Genomic DNA, 18,284 nt, shown 5'->3' with positions numbered 1-18,284 from the left:
GGCATCGTGGCAGAGTAACACACTAAACCTGGGAGTCAGAAGACCTGACTCTATGAACTTGACTAGTTGAGGAACTTTTCTTTTTTAACCTCTGCCCCCTTTGTTTTAAACCTGAGCCTCATTTTCCTCATCTGTAAAACGGGAATAATTATTACACTTATTGCCTCATAGAGTGGTCATGAGGAAGGTGCCTTATAATGTAAAAATGTATAAATGTAAATTGCTGTTATTATAGGGCACATAATCAGGTTTAAAATACTTAGTGATTAGTTTTACTGCCAGACTTTTACCTGACTCTCATTTGGTTCTTCCCCTCCAGGGCTTTTGACAATGACTTCAAGGATGCTAACAAAGTGAAGAGCCAGCCACTGACCCTGCCACCCCAGGTGCTGGTGCCAAGCACACATCAGGCCCCCACCCAGGTGCTGTTCCAACAGCCGGCCTTCCACCACCCCCTCCCCCAGCCACCAGCTACCCTGTCCCATATCCAGGCCCCTGTGCAAGACTTATGCTCAGCCTATCGTGACACACTCCAGCCCCACCAGTCTGGGAGCTTGCTCTCCGGGAGCACCGGCCCCTCTCTGTACCACCCTTACTCTGCTCTCCAACCTTCGGCGGTCCAGGCTGTCACCATCCCAGGACCCCTCCCTAGGCAGATTGGGGCAGAACCGAGACACTGCATCTCCATGGCCTATGGGAGTAGCTATTTCAGTGCACATCATTCCTTCCCAGCTGGATGTTTTGACAGATAAAGTAAAGCCTCCCTAAGACTGTGTGTTTGAGCAGTCGGGGCCTGAGTGGAAGAGGGAACGAAGGAGAGGGATCTTGTGGTTGCACGGGCAGTCAGCTGCTGTGGGAGACATGCTGGGATGTCAGCACAGAGCTTGGTTATTTTTAGGGCCTCTTCTCCCCAGGGCCTTGTTGAAGCACTGACTTATGTGGACTTTTGCCCTTTTTAAAACTGTGAGAAGTGGAAAAATGCAATAACATACCTCACCAGGAACACTTCCCTCTGAAAATCTGGTTGTTTAGAGATGGCTTTGCATCTGTCTTCCAATGCAGGGACCCCAGGGAATCAGAAGGACCCAGCTGGTGGCCAGGCTACCTGACCCTGGATAGACTACTGGTCAAAGAATGTTTGCTGTTTTTATTGTTAAAAAGACTTTATTTCTTATCAATGGCAGCTATACCACTGTAAAATGACACTGAGAAGTTTTTTGGTTCTTCTGGGAAATGCCAAGAGTGTTGGTGGCTTAGAAGTCAAATGTATGTTTGTTTTTGTTTTTCTTGTTTAGATTTGTCACTGGTTTGTTGTTGTTTTAATAGAGAAACACATCTGAGTACCTGCCTTTTGGGATTGGGTGGATGGGTCCCTTTTTTAACTTTTTTGTTTTTAAACCTCCAGTGTCGCTCTGCCTTGTAGGTGTTTTAAGATGCTGCTGCCTCCTGAAGTGACTTAGCTTTTTCGCTCAGTAAGATGTCTTGTTTACAAATTATATCAGGGATTTAATGTTACTTGAAGGTTCCTTAGGAAAAAAAAATGTGTTGTCTGTGAGTGATGCACTGCCCATAATGCTAAAGTGTTCCAAGTTGGACTGTCTTATGGCCTGCTTACTAAAAGCTGATAGCTAGACTTTCTTTTTGTCAGATGGAAGAGGAATAATTAGCAGAGGTCATTTTCTAAGTTCCAGATGGCCCCTAGACTTGTTTGAAACTGTGTTCCCTAGTGGAGTTTCCCCCTATAACCAACCCCTAGATAAGATCTCTGAAGAGTAGGCGACAGTTTAGGGTCCTTTGGCTTTTCCTCCTGCCTCTGTGTAGGATGAGAACCTGGCCTAGGTTTCTGTTTGTACAAAGGCAAGAGGTGGAGCATTTGGAAAAATGCAGAGGTGTGTTTATAGGAGGGGATGAATGCCGTCAGGACATTTGATGTCAGATTGGTCAGACTGAAAGGCAGTATTGGAGAGGGCTGGTGTACATCGAGAGGGCTCTCAGGATGACAATATAAACAATGTGCAATAATATGTTTTTTACTCTGACTTGTGTGGCCCGTGCTCAGTGTGTTCTTGAGGGTTTTGGGGTGGGGGAGGGTGAGAGAAAGGTAGGGAAAGGAGAAAATGAGATGTTGGATATTGTTCCCCCCAGCAACATATTATGGTCCTTTTCTAAAGTAACTATTAGGAGAAATCTGTGACTTGTTTCCAACTTCTTTAAGACCATAACAGCCTCCCACTAACCCAGCCTCCACCGTGGTGGGTCACCAAGTTGGTCTCAATCTAATCTGAAGATCCTACTTTCCTTGCCTAGAAAAGGTGAAGTTTTTATTAAAAGATAGGTTAAAGTTGGGCGGAGCAGATGAAAACTTAAAAAGCAAGCAAAATAAAGCCTTAGAGTGATGCAACATCAACCATTTAGCACTGGGAAATTTGGTGTTGGTTTTTTTCTGACCTGTTTTTATAGTTTGTGAGCTTTGCCTGGTCTCTACACTATTTTATTGGGCATCCTCTCAGGGCAACAGGTATGGGGTTAAGGGCTGACAGCAGAACCCAGCAGCCAGCCCCACCTTTTTTTTCCATTTGGTGAAACTCTTCCTCTCCCTTCCTCCCTCCCTCCCTCCCCCACTGACCCCTGGAGGAAAAGCTCCCCCAATAAACAGCTAACCTGATTTGTCCGGTCTCTGTGCAGTCTTTTCTTGGACTTCTTTCCTCACCAGATCTGACCCCAAATCATCAGTCTTTTTTGGTTGTATTTGAAGCAAAGGCCTTTGGGTTGTTTTCATCTCTTATTTTAGTTGCTCTCTACCGTAGGAGTTTACCAGGGGCACTATGAACCAAGAGGTTCTGTACTTACTTATTCAGCAAGTTTTCACAGGATCATGAAATTAGAGCTGGTAGGCACCTAAGAAGGCCCAAAGCCCAGAGAAGTTAAGTGATTTTCCCAGGGTCACACAGCTAGTAAGTGCCTGAGGTGAGATCTGAAGCCAGGTCAGCCTGACTTCTAAGTGCAATTTTCTGGGCCTCCCTTCCCCTACTACCCAATCCATTGAGTGTTTGCTTAGTGCAAGGCACTGTAAAGTGTGAATGTGAATGCAGTACGGTCCTTGCCCCGAAAGAGCTTATTGGGAGGTGTAAGAAATAACAGAAAAATGTGTAAAAGCCACAACATGCTCCTAGAACTTGGAAAGAGGAGTTGTTAGCTAAGAGGATCCGAGAAGGCTCCCTGGAGAAATTGTCATTTGAGCTGAGACTGTGAAGATGTGAATAGGCACACAGCATTTGTAATTAGCACATCTTTGAAATGAGAACTGGGTGCTAAAAATTTTTAAGTGATATAGTGAATTAGTTTTCTCAAAGGAACCCACCCACCCCCACTCTTTGTTTGTGATACTAACTGGCTTAGGAGTTTCCCTAGATCACTTAAATGGTCTAGTGATCTCAAAGCCTGCATTGACTGGTTCCAAATGAATGGGGTCCTGTAGTGCTATCTTTGGGTCATGCCAGGTATGCTGAGGCCAGTTAGACTCAGTCATGGAGGAGAACAGCTTTCCAGCCTTTTTTTCTTCATGAATAGCTCATACCAGCCAGGATGGTGAGTGATCATGGCCAACAAGTCCTCCCCGGTGGCTCTGTTCAGTTCGTGGGCAGCTGTGCTCAACTCAGATTGAGAGGAAGCCGGGTCTTTCCATTTGCAAGAATTCCCTAAAGCTCCGCTCCACTGCCCATTCTTGGGGGAAGGATGGACAGCCCATGTAATTGGCTATTGGGAGGCTGATTCTTTATGGACTCAGGCAGAGAGACCTCAGGGGAAACAGACCCTGAGATGAGAAAGCCAGTTTGCTGCAAAGGGCATTGAGGGGGAGTTTGTCGGGGGGGGGGGGGGGAGTGTTGCTTCACAGATGGAACCCTAAATCACATTAGCAATGTGGCAGTGCCCAGGAAGCTATTTATCTGACTGCTGGTAAGTGTGCTCCTAGGAAATGCATTTCTATCCAGTAAATCAGGAGGGGGAGAGGGGAAAGGAGGAGGCAGGTCAATTCTTTACTTTTATGAGCCCATTTCCGTAATGCTGTGTCACATTCAGGGCCCAGCTGAGACTTATCAACCAGGTAAGCTCTTCAGTCTGCTGGTGTTTAGAATTGCTGTAGCATAGAACGCTGGTACTGGTCGGGATCTAAAATGAATCCAGCTAGTCCAATTGGGGACCTAGTACAACGATCTGATTTTACAGATGCAGAAATTAGGTCCAGGAGGAAAACCAAGGTCCAAAGTCATACAAGTGGTCCTGTGTTCGTTTCCACCCCAGTCCCCATCCCTCCATTACGCTGAACTCAGGTGGTCCTTGAGGGCTGGGAGGCAACACTTCAGTTTGTGCAATGTGCAAGGAGACAGCTGGGCACCTACATCACTGAGAAAAGTACAATGGGCTAGATAGAGTTGGGGTAATGTCTTTAAAAAAAAAAAGACTGGGCAAGGCCATTCACCTTTCTGTTCTTTGGGTTTTCACATCTCTTAAGTAAGGAGATTGGACTTAGATGAGTTCTTTCCTGGTCCAAATCCAATGATTCCCCCTCTTACTTTCTCCATCAAAAAAGCAACCTCCTCCTTGTGGTGCAAACCTCCTGCCTGGGTCACCTGGGAATCCATGTTCTCCCAAACTCCAGCAGGATAAAGAATCAACCCTTGGAGCAGGTCAGTCCTCAATCAGAATAAATGTTGACTAACTGATGCTCCAGAGGAGACTTCTGAGAGCCCAAGAAAGGTGTCAGAAGTTACTAAGGAAAATACAACGGACTCTGCTAATCTAATCACTACTGTTAATGGGATTTCCAGGGAGAATAATTTAGCAAAAGAAACTTTCCCACACACACTTAAAACCATTTCGACAACTCCAAATTTGCCTATCACCACCCACTTAATTATAAGTACTGGTTAAGGTATTCATTAAAACGATCTTAGCTGTAGAACTACTGTTTGTACGTAGCATTTCTTGGGGAAATTTGGAAGCCAGTGGAATTGTGGACAGAATATTGAACTCAGTATCTGTCAAGAAGACCTGGGTTCAAATCCTATATGACTCAGTTGTGTGACCTTTTAACCTCAGCCTCAGTTTCTTCATCTGCACAGTTGCCCACAATGCCTATCCACTGTAGGTTCAAGTGAAATAATAAATGTGAAGCACGATGCAAACTACGTAAAGGCCAGTTTTATTTGTTTTAGTGCCTTAATTTTTTTGTTGCTAGGCATACTTCCTGACCAACTAATTTTTGTACCTATAAAACTTAATAAAAAAATTTTCAAAGTTGCGCCATGCCCCCTTTTTTCCTTTATTTTTTTTTTGTTTCCATATCAGAATATTTCCCAAATATATTGAAGGAGAATGGTGCAGAAGGATATGAGATGTGTCCTTGATCTCCCTCACCTCAAAGCCATTTTCACCCTGATGTGCCTCTAACGCTGCCTCTTGGTAGTGGTTCTGGAAAGGAACTAAGGAAGTCAGTTAGTGCTTGGCCAACTCCCTTGTTTTAAGATGAGAAAAGAGAACCTAGGAGAGGTTGTAGCAGGTCTAAAGGTGCCTCTTTTCATGGGTGATAGGAGTCACTGGGGCAGACTTGGAAACATTTACCTTGGATAGTTATGAACACTAGCTTAAGTACATCTCCAAAGCAAAGCAAAAATCTCCTCCCACTTGATAATGCAAAAACAAATGCCAACCCTGCAAAGTATTGATTTGAAAGGTGTTTGGAATAGGCAATGGAGCCCCACCTGGTGGTCAGGGAGGGAGTATCAATACTGAAGATCAGTTTGGTTGGAAAAAGGATGTGTTCTGGGAGATCCTGTATAGGCGTGCAGTTGAAGAATATGGTAATTAATAGACTTTATATTCGTTGTGATAGGCAATAGGGAGCCACAGGAGGGTCTTGAGCTTGGGAGTGATATGATTAAATAAGATAGATCCCTTTTTTATTACATTTTGTATTTCATTCATATAATAAACTTTCAAAATAAGCAGCTGTTTTGCAGTTGACAAAACAAGTATCAGATGAAATAACTTACCTATGATCACCTGAGTTCCTCACAAAAGGATTTTCTGAGCCTTGTACATTTTGGGAGGCTGATGAAGCCTCCCAGCCCTACTAGAGACAGGTAGGATTGGGAATGACGGGTGGGGACAGCAAGTTGGATGCAGAGAGAAGGTTGATAAATTTCCACCCTGCAGTTTGTATTTGCCCTTGTTCCAAAGAAGTGAATTTGAGTTTTTCAGCCTAATTACAGCTAACTCTCTGTTATTTAGAGACTTATTATCCAAGCTCATTATAAGTAATTATTCAATCTGGAGGGGGAAGAACAATGCTGCTCGTTTAATTTAATGCCTACCTCGTTCACTTAATTAGCAATAAGTCTTGGTGGAAGGATGAACTTGAGAGGTGGTGGGAAGGACCATTCTTGGGGAAATGAGCCAGAATTGTGGCAGTCATCAAGATGAGGGCTAGGGAGCTAATGGCCAGGTAGCAAAGGACATTAGAAGTCGGTCTGGAGCCACGGCTGAACACAACATCATCATCCCTTGTGTTTATGAAGTACATAAAGCATAGTCATTATCATATCTGCGCACCAGAATAGGAAATTCCCTGGCATGGAAATTCCCTTCTTAGAGGCAGAATGTAACTCATCTGCGATTTACCATCTGAGGCAAAAAGGTGGTGGAAGTAGACCCAATTCTGCCTCAGACACAACTTGTATGACCCTGGGCAAGTCATTTAACCTGTCTGCCTCGGTTTCCTTATCTAAAGTAAAGCTAATAATAGCACCCACCTCACAGAGTTGTGGTGAAGACCAAATGGTTTAACACGTAATACTAGAAATTAGGCAGCTGTCCAGGGCACTCACAGGCAACTAAGTAGCTTGGAGTCTGGAAGACTACTTCCTGAATTCAAATCTGGTGTCAGATGCTTAGCTGTGTGACCCTGGGCAAGTCATTTAACCCTGTTTACTTCAGTTTCATCATCTGTAGAATGAACTGGGGAAGGAAATGGCAAACCACTCCAGTATCTTTGCCAAGAAAACCCCAAATGGGGTCACAGAGTCAGACAAAATGGAAAAAATGACCAAACAGCAAAACTGAGGCACTCTTTGGTCACCCAGCTAGGGAGGTAGCACTTGAACTCAGATCTCCCTTTTAACACCAGCCTTCCTTCTCTACATACCATGCTGCCTCCCAAGCAGGCAGGTAAGGAAATATTATTCTCCCATTTTACAGATGAGAAAATTGAGGGATAGACAGGTGAGGTAATTTGGCCATAGTACCAAAGTAATGGATAGATCTAGGACTTTAAACAAGGTTTCTTGGGTCAGTTTCTTATGACCCGTTCAGTCTCAGAGAGAGGATTCCTGGAGAAAGCATTCCTGAAGCCTGCAGGCAATTCTCCCATGGGTGAGATCTTCCAGAAATCTCCATTTGGGGGAAGAGTCCACACAACTCTCAGGATTAGAACTTAGCTAACATGCCCTTCTTTGTCTCTCTTCCTCACCCCACTTGTTAGCCTTTCAGTGTCCCTTTATATGTTGTTGTTTAGTCAATCAGTGACCCCATTTGGGGTTTTCTTGGCAAAGATACTGGAGTGGTTTGTCATATCCTTCTCCAGCTCATTTTTACAGATGAAGAAACTGAGGCAAACAGGGTTCAGTGTCTTGCTCAGGGTCACCCAGCTAGTAAACATCTGAGGCTAGATTTGAACTCAGGTCGTCTTGACTCCAGGCATGGCACTCTATCCACTGCACCCCCTTCTATAAGTAGTCTTCCCTCATTAAGCTTTTTGAAGTCAGGGACTCTCTTTTAGTTTGTATTTGTAGCCCCGGCACTTAGTACAATGCCTGGCACACAGTAGTGCACATTAATAAATGCTTCATGACTGACTGCCCTGGGAGGGTGGAGTGAATCCACAGGGATCCATGGGGCAAAAGAAAGAGTCAAAGGGCCAGGGTTCAAATCCTGCTTCTGCCACATGTGGGACCTTGAACTAAATACTGAGCCTTCCTGGGGCCCACTTCCTCCTAACTGGGCTAAGGTCCCTTCCAGTTCTGAATCCATAACCCTCTGAGCACGTGTCTCCCTCTGGCTTCTTGCTTGCTTTTCCCCTCACAGTGGTTGCAGTGCCCCATTCTCAGCTCCATTGGGCATATCTGCCCTGGCTCCCGTTCCCCATTAATCTAATACATTCATTCTTATTTGCAAGGGCCCCCAAAGGAATGTACTTTTTAAAACGCAAACCACCTGGGTGCCTTAACCAAAACCAGTGCTAATGGTGGAATTAGACTCGGCAGTACCCCTGCCTTCTGGATGAGCCTGTGGAATGCGAGGACTTTCCTCCTGCTGCCTGATTCTGCCTCCTCCCCCTTCCCTCTACCTTTTAATGCTTCCTGGGAGACTATAGAGTTTTGAGGTCCCAGGACAGATGTCCCAATTCTGTAATCCACAGAAACCTAAGATCCTCTTCTTGTCCAACCCTAATACCCAGAAACAACATGTTTCTGGACATCAAAAATTCCTGATTTCTTGACACCAAACACTCCCAAACACTGGATGTTTATGTTTAAAACTTGCTTTATTTAAGCTTTCTTCCCTGTCCTTGCAAGGAGGGTTCCAGGATTTGGGTTGCCTAAGACAACTTCTTGCTGACTCTTTCATAGCTCACACCTCCACTAGTGGCAATCTAAAAAAAAAAAAAAAAGACAAAGTTAGGTTAGAAAGCTGAGGTCAGGAAGCATTTAGCATTTCCTGTGTGCCAGGCACAGTGCTAAGTGCTGAGAATTTAAAAAGAAAAAAAAAAGAAAAAACAGGGCTTCTGCCCTCAAGGAGCGCACATCTAGTGAGTGAGACTGCATGCCAACAGATGGAAGCTAGGGGCAGCGGAAATGAAGCTCATCTCTGTGCAAAAGCTTGGGGTGGGGACTGGGAGGAGTCTAGAAAGGACACAAAGCCAGGGCTGCTTATCGATTCAATTCAATAAACATTTCTTTTTTTGTTTTGATTTGCTTTGGTTTAGTTATTAAATTTAGTCAAGGCGGGGATGAGTAGGTATTGATAGCAGTTTCAATAAACATTTCTTAAGCACCTACTATGTGCCAGGTACTATGCTAAGCTTTGGGAATACAAAAAGTGGTAAAAGACAGTCCTTCCCCTCAAGGAGCTTACAATCTAATGGGGGACAACATGCAAATAGATACATGTACATCAAACTATGTACAGGATAGATAGCAAGCTCTGGGACCATTTGGGCCTCAGTTTGGAATGGGAATAACCCCAAGTAGATGTTCTTTCCAGTCCCGAATCTAAGATCCTCCAGCTGCCTCAAAAGATCTTTGTGACGTCGAAGAGAAACAGTGCAGTACAGCAAAGTAGAAGCAGTAGGCCTGGAGTTAGGGAACTGTTCTGGCTCTTGCCACCCCATTAACTGTGGGAATTTGGGCAGCCTCAATTTGCTTCTCTATAAAATGGGGTCGTGGCACATTGGTGAGAATTCAGCCCAAGTCTCGAATACTAACTGTTCCATCCTGGGACAGTCACTCATCCTCTCAATGTCCCTAGGCATCTCTCAAGTTACACAAGATGTTCCCTATGCCGATGAAAAATCTAAGGCCCAGGTTAAAGATGGGAGTGATAATTATTGCTCAGCTTATATTACCTCACAGGGATTTGCTTTTTTAAAATGCAGAGCTCTAAAGAAACAGAGCTATGACTAAATGAGAGAAGAATACTATGTAAGAGCCCTCATCATCCCCTGCAGGAATGATTGCCTTTCATGTGTCTGCCAAAAGCCCCCACTCTCCAGGGTCCAAAAATCGGCTGTTTCCCTTGGCAAAGAAGGCCGAGATGGGGGTGGGCTCTGCATACCTGAACTCTGAGACCCAAGGCCATAAAGGACTCTGTTAGATGCCTCCAGGACCCAGGAAATAGGTGCTTCCTGGGAGGGGCAAAGCCGGAGATTTTCAGTGCATTCTCTCAGGCAAATCTGGTTCCTGTTCCCCTGGAATCCCAGGACCTGTCCCATAAATTCCAGGGCCAGGAAGCCCTGGTGAGAATAGCTGAATGCCAGCACGCCTCTTCCCTGGCTGGGCCTCAGCCTCCTTTTTTAAAAGGTGAAGGGAATAGACTAGATGAGCTCTAAGTGCCCTTCCAGCTCCCACCTTTATTGTCCTGATTCTAGGAAAAAGATTAAGGAGGAGACAGTGTTAATAATAATAGCTAACATTTAAATAGCCCTCTAAGGGTGGCAAAGTGGTTTACATATATTATCTCGATTAATCCTCACAATAACCCTATGAGGTGGGTATTATTATCTTTGTTTCATGGCTGAGGAAAGTGTAGCTGGAAGACTCACTTGAGGCTCTTACATCTAGTATCTGAGGAGAGCTTTGAACCCAGGACTCCTGACTCCCAGCATACCACTCTGCCCATCATGCCATGCTGCATCCCATAGAATGGAAAGACGGATGGCTCTTAAAGCAAAGAACCTGGGTTCAAATGCAGCCTCTTGTGCTTGCTAGCTGGCTGACCTCAAACAAGTTACCTATACTCCCTGGAACCCAGTTTTATCATATGTAAAATGAAGAGAGAAGAAGGCAGCTAGGTAGCGCAGTGGCTAGCATGCCGGGCCTGGAGTCAGGAAGAGTCATCTTTCTGAGTTCAAATCTGGCCTCAGACATTTACCAGCTTTGTGACCCTGGGCAAGTCACTTTACCCTGTTTGCCTCAGTTTTCTCATCTGTAAAATGAGCTGGAGAAAGAATGGCAAACCACTCCAGTATCTTTGCCAAGACAACCCCAAATGGGGTCATGAAGACTCAAACATGACTGGAAAATGGCTGAACAACAAAATAGAGCAGATGGCTTCTGAGGTTCCTTCTAGTGCCAGATCTATGGTCCAATGATTTCCCTAACCCTGACTCTGATTCTCAAACTGGTGGAATCATGGCATTCCCTTCTGTCCCCTAGTCTACTAGAGGAATCTTAGGATTTAGGTGTGGAAGGGATCTTGGGAATCAACCTCTTATCGATCCAACCCCCTCATTTTACAGGGGACAAAACTGAGGCAGAGAGAGAGAGAGAGAGAGAGAGAGAGAGAGAGAGAGAGAGAGAAGAGAGACAGAGACAGAGAGAGACAGAGAGGAAGGAGAGAGACAGAGACAGAGTCAGAGACAGAGAGAGAGACACAGTGATGTCATGTGATCTGCACAAAGTCATAAAGGTGGTAAATTGAAGAGTCAGGTTTGGACCTAATCCCCCAGCTCCCAATCCAGTGTTGTTTCTATGTCCATCAGGCTGGAATCTTCAGCCTAACAGGAGCTCCTTCCTCCCTGACCCCCAAGGCCCCGGGGAAACCACTACCACTGGTCTTTTTGAGGGAACCCAGCTTGGGCCAAACACAGACTTACAACACAGCCTGCTGTCTGCAGGAGTATTGAGATCATTTCACAGGCCAAGCTCCTCATTGCAAGGCATATCACAGTAGGCCAATTTGCACCGCTGTTCAGCCGTTTCAGTTGTGTCTGACTCCTCATGACCTCATTTGCGGCTTTCTTGGCAGAGATACTGGAGTGATTGCCATTTATTTCCTTCTCCAGTTCATTTTACAGATGAGGAAACTGAGGCAAACAGAGTGATGTGACTTGCCCAGGGTCTCACAGCTAGGAAATGTCTGTTTGCACTAGGAATGTCTTAACATGGAACAGCAAAGAATGGATGTAAATTTTTTTTCAGCCATAACATCCAAGGAACAGAGAGGAAAATAAGAGGAAAGAGGGAGTAACGAAAGAGATAGCTCTGTGGGAAAAATCAGGAAGCATTCTGGAGTCTTTCTAAAGTGCAATGGAACTGAAGGCCTCCCTCTAGCAGGAAATGAAAATGCCTCCTTCTACTTCATCTTGAGCAGTCCAGCATTCCCTCCCCCTTCTTATAAGAAGGAGGGCTTGGGGGGAGAGGCAAGAATTGTCTGAGAATTCCTAAAAAAGAGAATAGAAAGTAGAGTGTGGCATTGGGGAGTAGTAGAGAGGGGACAGAAAGAGTGCTGGCTCTGGAGTCAGAAATCCTGGGTTCAAATCTTGTTTCTGGTACTACCTGTGTGACCATGAACAGTTCACTTTCCCTCCCAGGGCCTCAGTTTCCTGATCTGTCAAATAAAGGAGTGGACTAGATAGTCTCTGAAGTACCTTCTAGCTTGGGGGTTCATAGCTTAGAGTCAGTTAACTTTTAAAAATATATTTATTTTGATAAGCCTTTCAATAAAATTGTTTTTCTTTGTAATCCTGTGTGTTTTATGCATTTAAAAACGTTATTCTGAGGAGTCCATAGGCTTCCTTAGACTGCTGAAGCAGCCCATGATATGCAAAAAGGTTAAAATTTGCTGATCTAGAGCCTGTGATAACAAATAGGAAGGGTACCAGTTTTTTCCCAGAGAAGGGCCCCTTCATTCACTGAAAAAGAAATTCATTGATAGAGTGCCAACCCTGGAGTCAGGAGGACTCAAGGTCAAATCTAGCCTTAGACATTTGACATTTAGTAGCTGTGTGACCCTGGGCAAGTCACCTAACCCCGATTGCCTCGCCAAAAAAAAAAGAAAGAAAAGAAAAGAAACTGAACAAATCCTACAGAAAAAAATGAACACTGGAAAAAAATAAAGGAAACATGACTAAAAAAACCTAATGACACAATTTAAAAAAATAGAAATGTCAGTTGATACAAATTCTTCAAAGTTGGCCTCTATACTGGCCACTCTCTGTGAGCTGCCAACAGCTCAAGGACCACCACGAATTTCTTGAGGTGAACCCCAGACTTACCTCCACCAGTTTTCCCCCTACGATCTCGGAGCTTTGTTGATAGTTGGGGAAGGTAGCCACAATCTTGTTCCCCTCCCTCTGCACTGTGGCCTGAGATAAAAGCAAACACAGTCCCCAAATCACTGAGTTTCTCCAAGTACAAACCAAACTGTAAGAGCCCTATGGGAGGCAGCTGGTAACTTCTTGGCAGGGGCATGAAAAGCGAAGCAAGCATGGGATGGGAGAAGAAGGTCTAGGGGAGTGAATTCTAGGGTGAAGTCTGGCAGAGGGGAGCTCAGGGAGACAGAGGCATTAAATATCTCTAAGATGAGGTGAGCAAGCAAGCCTTGGGTATTTGGGCAGGGGTGGGGAAATTTGGGGTTTGTTCTATGAAGTTTGAATTTAGTCAAGGGCCCTAGAGGGCCACATGTGGCCTCGAGGCCGAAGGCTCCCCTCCCCTGTCCTAGAGCAACACTGAGGGAACATAGGTTGGGGGGAAGAAGGGATAGTGATAAATTCCCCGCCCCCCCCCCCCCACTCCTTGCTACCAACTGCCCAAATATTGCTTTCCCGGGGAATAAGAGCCAATCATAGCCAGGACACAGTAAGTAACAATGGTACAGCTTGGATTCATAGAGGTTCCTGGAATATACTTCTCAACAGATCTATGAATCTGGTTTGATTAATGCCCCAGGCCCCCGTCCTACCCTCACAATTATCCTGGAGCCTGAGACAAATAGGAACAGAGCAAGTTGACCTTTCAGAGAATTAGGAAAATAAGAATGTGCGTGTCCCTGGCAATGGAAAGACACCAGCCCCTGATGAGCTCCCTACGCTGTGGGAGGGAGGATGCCCCTAGGGTGGCCCTGTCATCCCTCACCTTGAACTTCTTGCCTCCCATGGTCTCCATTTCACTCTCCTTGCCAATGGTGAATTTGTTTGTCGCAGTTCGACCACCTGGGTAGGTATTGATCCAGGTAAAGTTGTCCCCATCCTGAACCACCTCAGTAGTTGTCTTGAAGTTCCTATATTTTTCAATAGTTTCACTGGACAGTCCTAAAAAAACCCACACATTTGCTGTTTACAATGAATTTTCTAAAAGAAAAGAAATTTTCCCTTTTCCCTAGGAACCCAGCAAGTTTCCTCATTTGATTCCTTTTTTTTTGAGGCAATTGGGGACTTAACCCCCATAAGTCACAGCTAATAAATGTCTGAGGCCGGATTTGAACTCAAGACCTCAGATGAGTACTAGTTGTGTGACCCTGGGCAAGTCACTTAACCTCTGTTTGCCTCAGTTTCTTCATTTGCAAAAGGAAGATGATAATACCTACCTCACAGGATTGTTGTGAGAATCAAATAAGACAATAACTGTAAAACAGTTAGCACAGTGCCTGGTGCAGTGTAAGCCCTATATAAATGCCATCTGCTATTATGGGGATGATTGTGCTCCCCTCTATATGCTCCATAGTCAGTCAAACTGGCTTTTTCACTGTTCTTCACATGAGGCATTCCATGTCCTGTCTCCACAGCCTTGCACAGGTTGTCCCCTATGCCAGGAATGCACTCTCTTTTCACCTCCAAATTCTTAGAATTCCTGGCTTCCTTCAAAGCTTAGTTCAAGCACCCTATATAAGACCTTTCCTGATTCATCCCAATTGCTACAGCCTTCCTCTCCCCGACCTTCCCCAACACACAAAAAACCAAAACCAAAACCACATCTTTTTTGGATATATGGTGCTTATGTATCTATGTGTGCCTGCTGTCTGGCCAAAGAGAAAGCAAGTTCTTCGAGGGCAGGAACATCTTCCATTTTGTCTTTGTATTCCCAACATTGGACAGCTAGGTGGCACAGTGGGAAGAGCCCTGGCCCTGGAGTCAGGAAGACTCATCTTCCTGAGTTCAAATCCGGCCTCAGACACTTACTAGCTGTGACCCTGGGCAAATCACTTAACCCTGTTTACCTCAGTTTCCTCATCTGTAAAATGAGCTGGGGAAGGAAATAGCCAATCATTCCAAGATCTTTGCTAAGAAAACCCCAAATGGGGTCACAAAGAGTCAGGTATGATTAAAAAATGAAAAATTCCCAACATTTAACACAATACCCAGGACACAGAAAACAACTAATAAGTGCTTGTTGACTGACTGATTGCCCTCCTAAGGTGAAAGAAAAACTCTGCAAAACAGGCTTCATTCCCTGCCCCCCACAATCAAAGGGAAGATACAGTCAAGGAATCACAGACTTGGAAAGCCTTCAGAGACCATAGAGATCATCTCGTCTTTAAACCTGGAGCCAGCAAAACTCCTGAGTGCACCAGAACCAGCTTAAAATGTCATTGGGAAATGTTTAACAAAATAAATAGAAATACAATACAACATAGATAACACTCATTTGTGTTTTTCTAAGTCAACAGGTGGCCCCCATTTCTACTTGAATTTGACACCCCTGATGCAGTCCAGTTCCTCCATGTTATAGGTGGGGAAGCTAATGGTCAGAGAAGAGGTTTGTTTGCCCATGGTCACGGGGGAGGGGGGGGGGTGAGTCAGGAGCAGACAGAGCTGGGCACCCACACTATGCTGTCTCCTGGGATTCCTGTAGGCAATTCAATTTAATTCAACAAATTCTAAGTGCCTGCTATGATTATCTCCAATTTACTCTGTAACACATGTTGCTGGTATGTGTGGTCTCCCCCATCCAAGTGTGAGCTCCTGTTTTTGCCTTCCTTTGTATGCCCAGTGCTTAGCCCAGGGCTCTCTTAATAAATGCTGATTGGCGTGTTGACATGGAAGGGATATTATTGTTTGTCCTTTGTTCTTGAAGAGGATCAGACATCAGGGAGGTGATGCCATGACTTGCAAGTGAATTAGATTTGAGTGTGCAAAGTTACCAGCCTCACTTTCTTCTCCAGAGCCATCTGGGTCCAGTGGCTCTGGGTCCAGTGGAGATGGCCCAGGATGCAGTAGGAGACTTTGGCCTTTTTAAGCTAAGGTCTTTAACAAGTCTCAGTTTGACTGAGGCAGTGCCAGGCCAAGGCACCTGCCATTAGCTAACTCTTTGAGGTGAAAATCCCCACAGCATCAGTTACTCCCCAGAGTAGCCGGCAAACATTCCAAAGTCCTTTAGCAGTCTCTCCTTTTACCTAGCACTGACTCATCACAAAGACCCATAATAATACCACCTCAGATTTGGGGAAGGCTTTTAGCTTTTCATAGGATTTTCATATCTGCTTCCTCCCCCCTGTGAGGTAGAACAGAAACTTTGGCCCAGGGAGGTCAAGGGAATCACCTAGGACCCCCAGCTAACTAACTCAAGGTGGAGCCCAGGCCCCTTGACTCCTACCCCAGGTCCTTCTCACATCTGACAAAAACCCTAATCTTGTAGCATGAAAGGCAGCATGGATAGAGGACAGAGGAAGAGACTCCATCAGCGTTCCTGTCTCTTCCCCTACCTGGCTGGATGATATTGAGGCTTGATAGCCCAGTCTTCCTTCCTGTAGCAAGGTCAGCATTCCTGCTGGGCCTCAAAGACCTCCCCAGGCTACCATAGGAAATTTTCTGTGCTTCTCCATAGCATTTTACCATTTATTTAAATACTTGGAAGGTGGGATTGGTGTCCACCAATCACTGGACTTAGTTCTAGGGTTCCCAAACTGAGAGGGGACACAGGATATTTTAAATTCCCAAGGGAAACACAGTCCACTGTTAAATGCTAAAGCTCAGCAAACCCTATTTCCAGTCATGATCACCTACCTTTGTGAAGATGGATTTTAATTTTGTTGTTGTTTACTCATTTTTCAGTTGTATCTGACCCTCTGTGACCCCATTTGGGTTTTTCTTGGCAAAGGTACTGAAGTGGTTTGCCATTTCCTTCTCCAGGTCATTTTAAAGATTAAGGAAACTGAGGCAAACAGGGTTAAGTGACTCGCCCAGGGTCACACAGCTAGGAAGTGTCTGAGGCCAGTTTTGAGCTCAGATTTTCCTGACTCCAGGCCCAGTGCTCTATCCACTGAGTAACCAGTTATCTCTATGGATTTTGGTGGTTACTATGATCAAAAAGTAAGTACTATATGGAAATCAATGTGGAAGAAAAAATGAGGCTGTCAGTGCTCACACGATTCCAAGACTTGAGAAGCTGTGCAGTGCCCAAAGGGCACATATATCCCATGAGTAATTAATTGTAGCAATTTATGAATAGGTTTAAAATATTCTTTTTTCTTTCATTTTATGGGTATTTTTAAGCCTCTATTAAGTAGTTAGGATATAAACACTTATTAAGTTGTTTGGACCTAACTACTTAATAAGGGAAATGGCAGGTATTTCTTTTGGCCTAGGGGCATTGTGGAAAAAACAAACTACTGACACCAAGAGCCTGTAAACAGGGAAAGTTTGGGAACATCTCTCTTTGTTCCTCTTCAGTATCTAGAACAGAGCAGGATCCAAGGTGCAATATACAGGAAAGAGTACCAGAGTCAATTCAGGAGACCGGGTTTTAATCCCAATTACACTACTAATTCACTCCCTTTTCCGCCTGGACCATATCTATGATTTCATCTGTACTTTCTAGTCTTAAAAATTTACCTAAGATTACTGACAGATTAAATAAACTCCCAGGGTCACATAGACAATATGTATCAGAAATAGACCTGAAATCCAAGCTTTCCTGAATCTGAGGTTAGCTCTCCATTCACTTCCCCAAGTTCTCTTTCTGCCTCAATCCGTCCATCAGTTAAATGGGTACTTGCTGCCTTGCCTAGATCCCAGGTTAGCTACAAAAAAGCAAGTGTGCAGAAGTGGTTTGAAAAATACCAAGCAAAAAAAAAGTTAAAAAAAGAGAAAAATACCAAGCCCCCCCTACGAACTAGGGGCAAGGGGATTGTTATTCCCCATTCCCAGGATGACTTTATCAGAAAAAGCACCAGACAAGCTCACTCACCCAAATTTTTCAGGAACTCTTCGTAGTTGTTTTCACTCTCAACTTCGTATTTGCCAGTGAAGCTCATGACGAAGCAAAGTCGGGTGGACAGGAGGAAGAAAGCAACCTCACGCACACCTTAGGAGGAGACTCGATGAAGAGACTCCCCACTAGAGGTTTATAAACTCTGTGTGAAGCCTTTGCCCAACCCCCAAATCACCCCATGGTTCCCCACCCTACCCTCTGGATTTTATGGGAGGTCAATCAAAAGGAGGAAAAAAGCTGTCCTCAATCCTGAGGTTGTTGAACCTACAGTTTGGCTGAATTCCCACTGCTCTTCTTTGGCCTTGGAAGATCCATTTGCTTTAATGCATTAGATGGAGACCAGTGTCAATCATCAACCATTTGTGAACTGTCTACTATGTTCCAGGTACTTTGCTAGATACTGGAGATACAAAGACAAAAAATGAAAGAGTCCCTGTCTCAACGAATCTACATTCTATTGAATATGTTGGACACAACTGAGAAACAACTGAGCAAAAATAACACCAAGCAACAGTAGCA

At 44.7% G+C, this 18,284-nt stretch overlaps 2 protein-coding genes across 2 annotated transcripts in view; one reads left to right on the top strand and one right to left on the bottom strand.

Annotated features, from left to right (window-relative positions):
- Positions 1 to 2,665, top strand: part of CCNJL (cyclin J like) — a 51,189-nt gene extending 48,524 nt beyond the window's left edge. The window contains exon 6 of the mRNA XM_036753020.1: positions 320 to 2,665. Within this exon, the coding sequence (XP_036608915.1) occupies positions 320 to 752 (433 nt within the window). The 3' untranslated portion in view covers positions 753 to 2,665. The remainder of the gene's footprint in view (positions 1 to 319) is intronic.
- Positions 2,666 to 8,587: 5,922 nt separating this feature from the next.
- FABP6 (fatty acid binding protein 6) lies at positions 8,588 to 17,873 on the bottom strand. The gene is made up of 4 exons (XM_036752726.1): positions 17,742 to 17,873; positions 13,692 to 13,867; positions 12,833 to 12,922; positions 8,588 to 8,710 (listed from the first exon to the last, which is right to left on the bottom strand). The coding sequence occupies exons 1-4, from the start codon at positions 17,806 to 17,808 to the stop codon at positions 8,657 to 8,659; spliced, it is 387 nt and encodes a 128-aa protein (XP_036608621.1). The 5' UTR covers positions 17,809 to 17,873; the 3' UTR covers positions 8,588 to 8,656.
- Between the last annotated feature and the right edge of the window lie 411 nt (positions 17,874 to 18,284).

The sequence above is a fragment of the Trichosurus vulpecula genome, chromosome 3 (genome assembly GCF_011100635.1).
Source record: "Trichosurus vulpecula isolate mTriVul1 chromosome 3, mTriVul1.pri, whole genome shotgun sequence".
Lineage (NCBI taxonomy): Eukaryota > Metazoa > Chordata > Mammalia > Diprotodontia > Phalangeridae > Trichosurus > Trichosurus vulpecula.
Note: the sequence above shows the minus strand (reverse complement) of the source record. Positions and strands in the feature narration are given on the sequence as shown.

What these genes read in the sequence shown, in the direction of transcription:
- FABP6 (XM_036752726.1), bottom strand. Translation starts at nt 17,808, where the DNA reads ATGAGCTTCACTGGCAAATACGAAGTTGAGAGTGAAAACAACTACGAA. An exon ending in AGAGTTCCTGAAAAATTTGG is followed by an intron (nt 13,868 to 17,741) that starts GTGAGTGAGCTT and finishes GGGTTTTTTTAG; the next exon opens with GACTGTCCAGTGAAACTATT. An exon ending in TGGGAGGCAAGAAGTTCAAG is followed by an intron (nt 12,923 to 13,691) that starts GTGAGGGATGAC and finishes CTTTTATCTCAG; the next exon opens with GCCACAGTGCAGAGGGAGGG.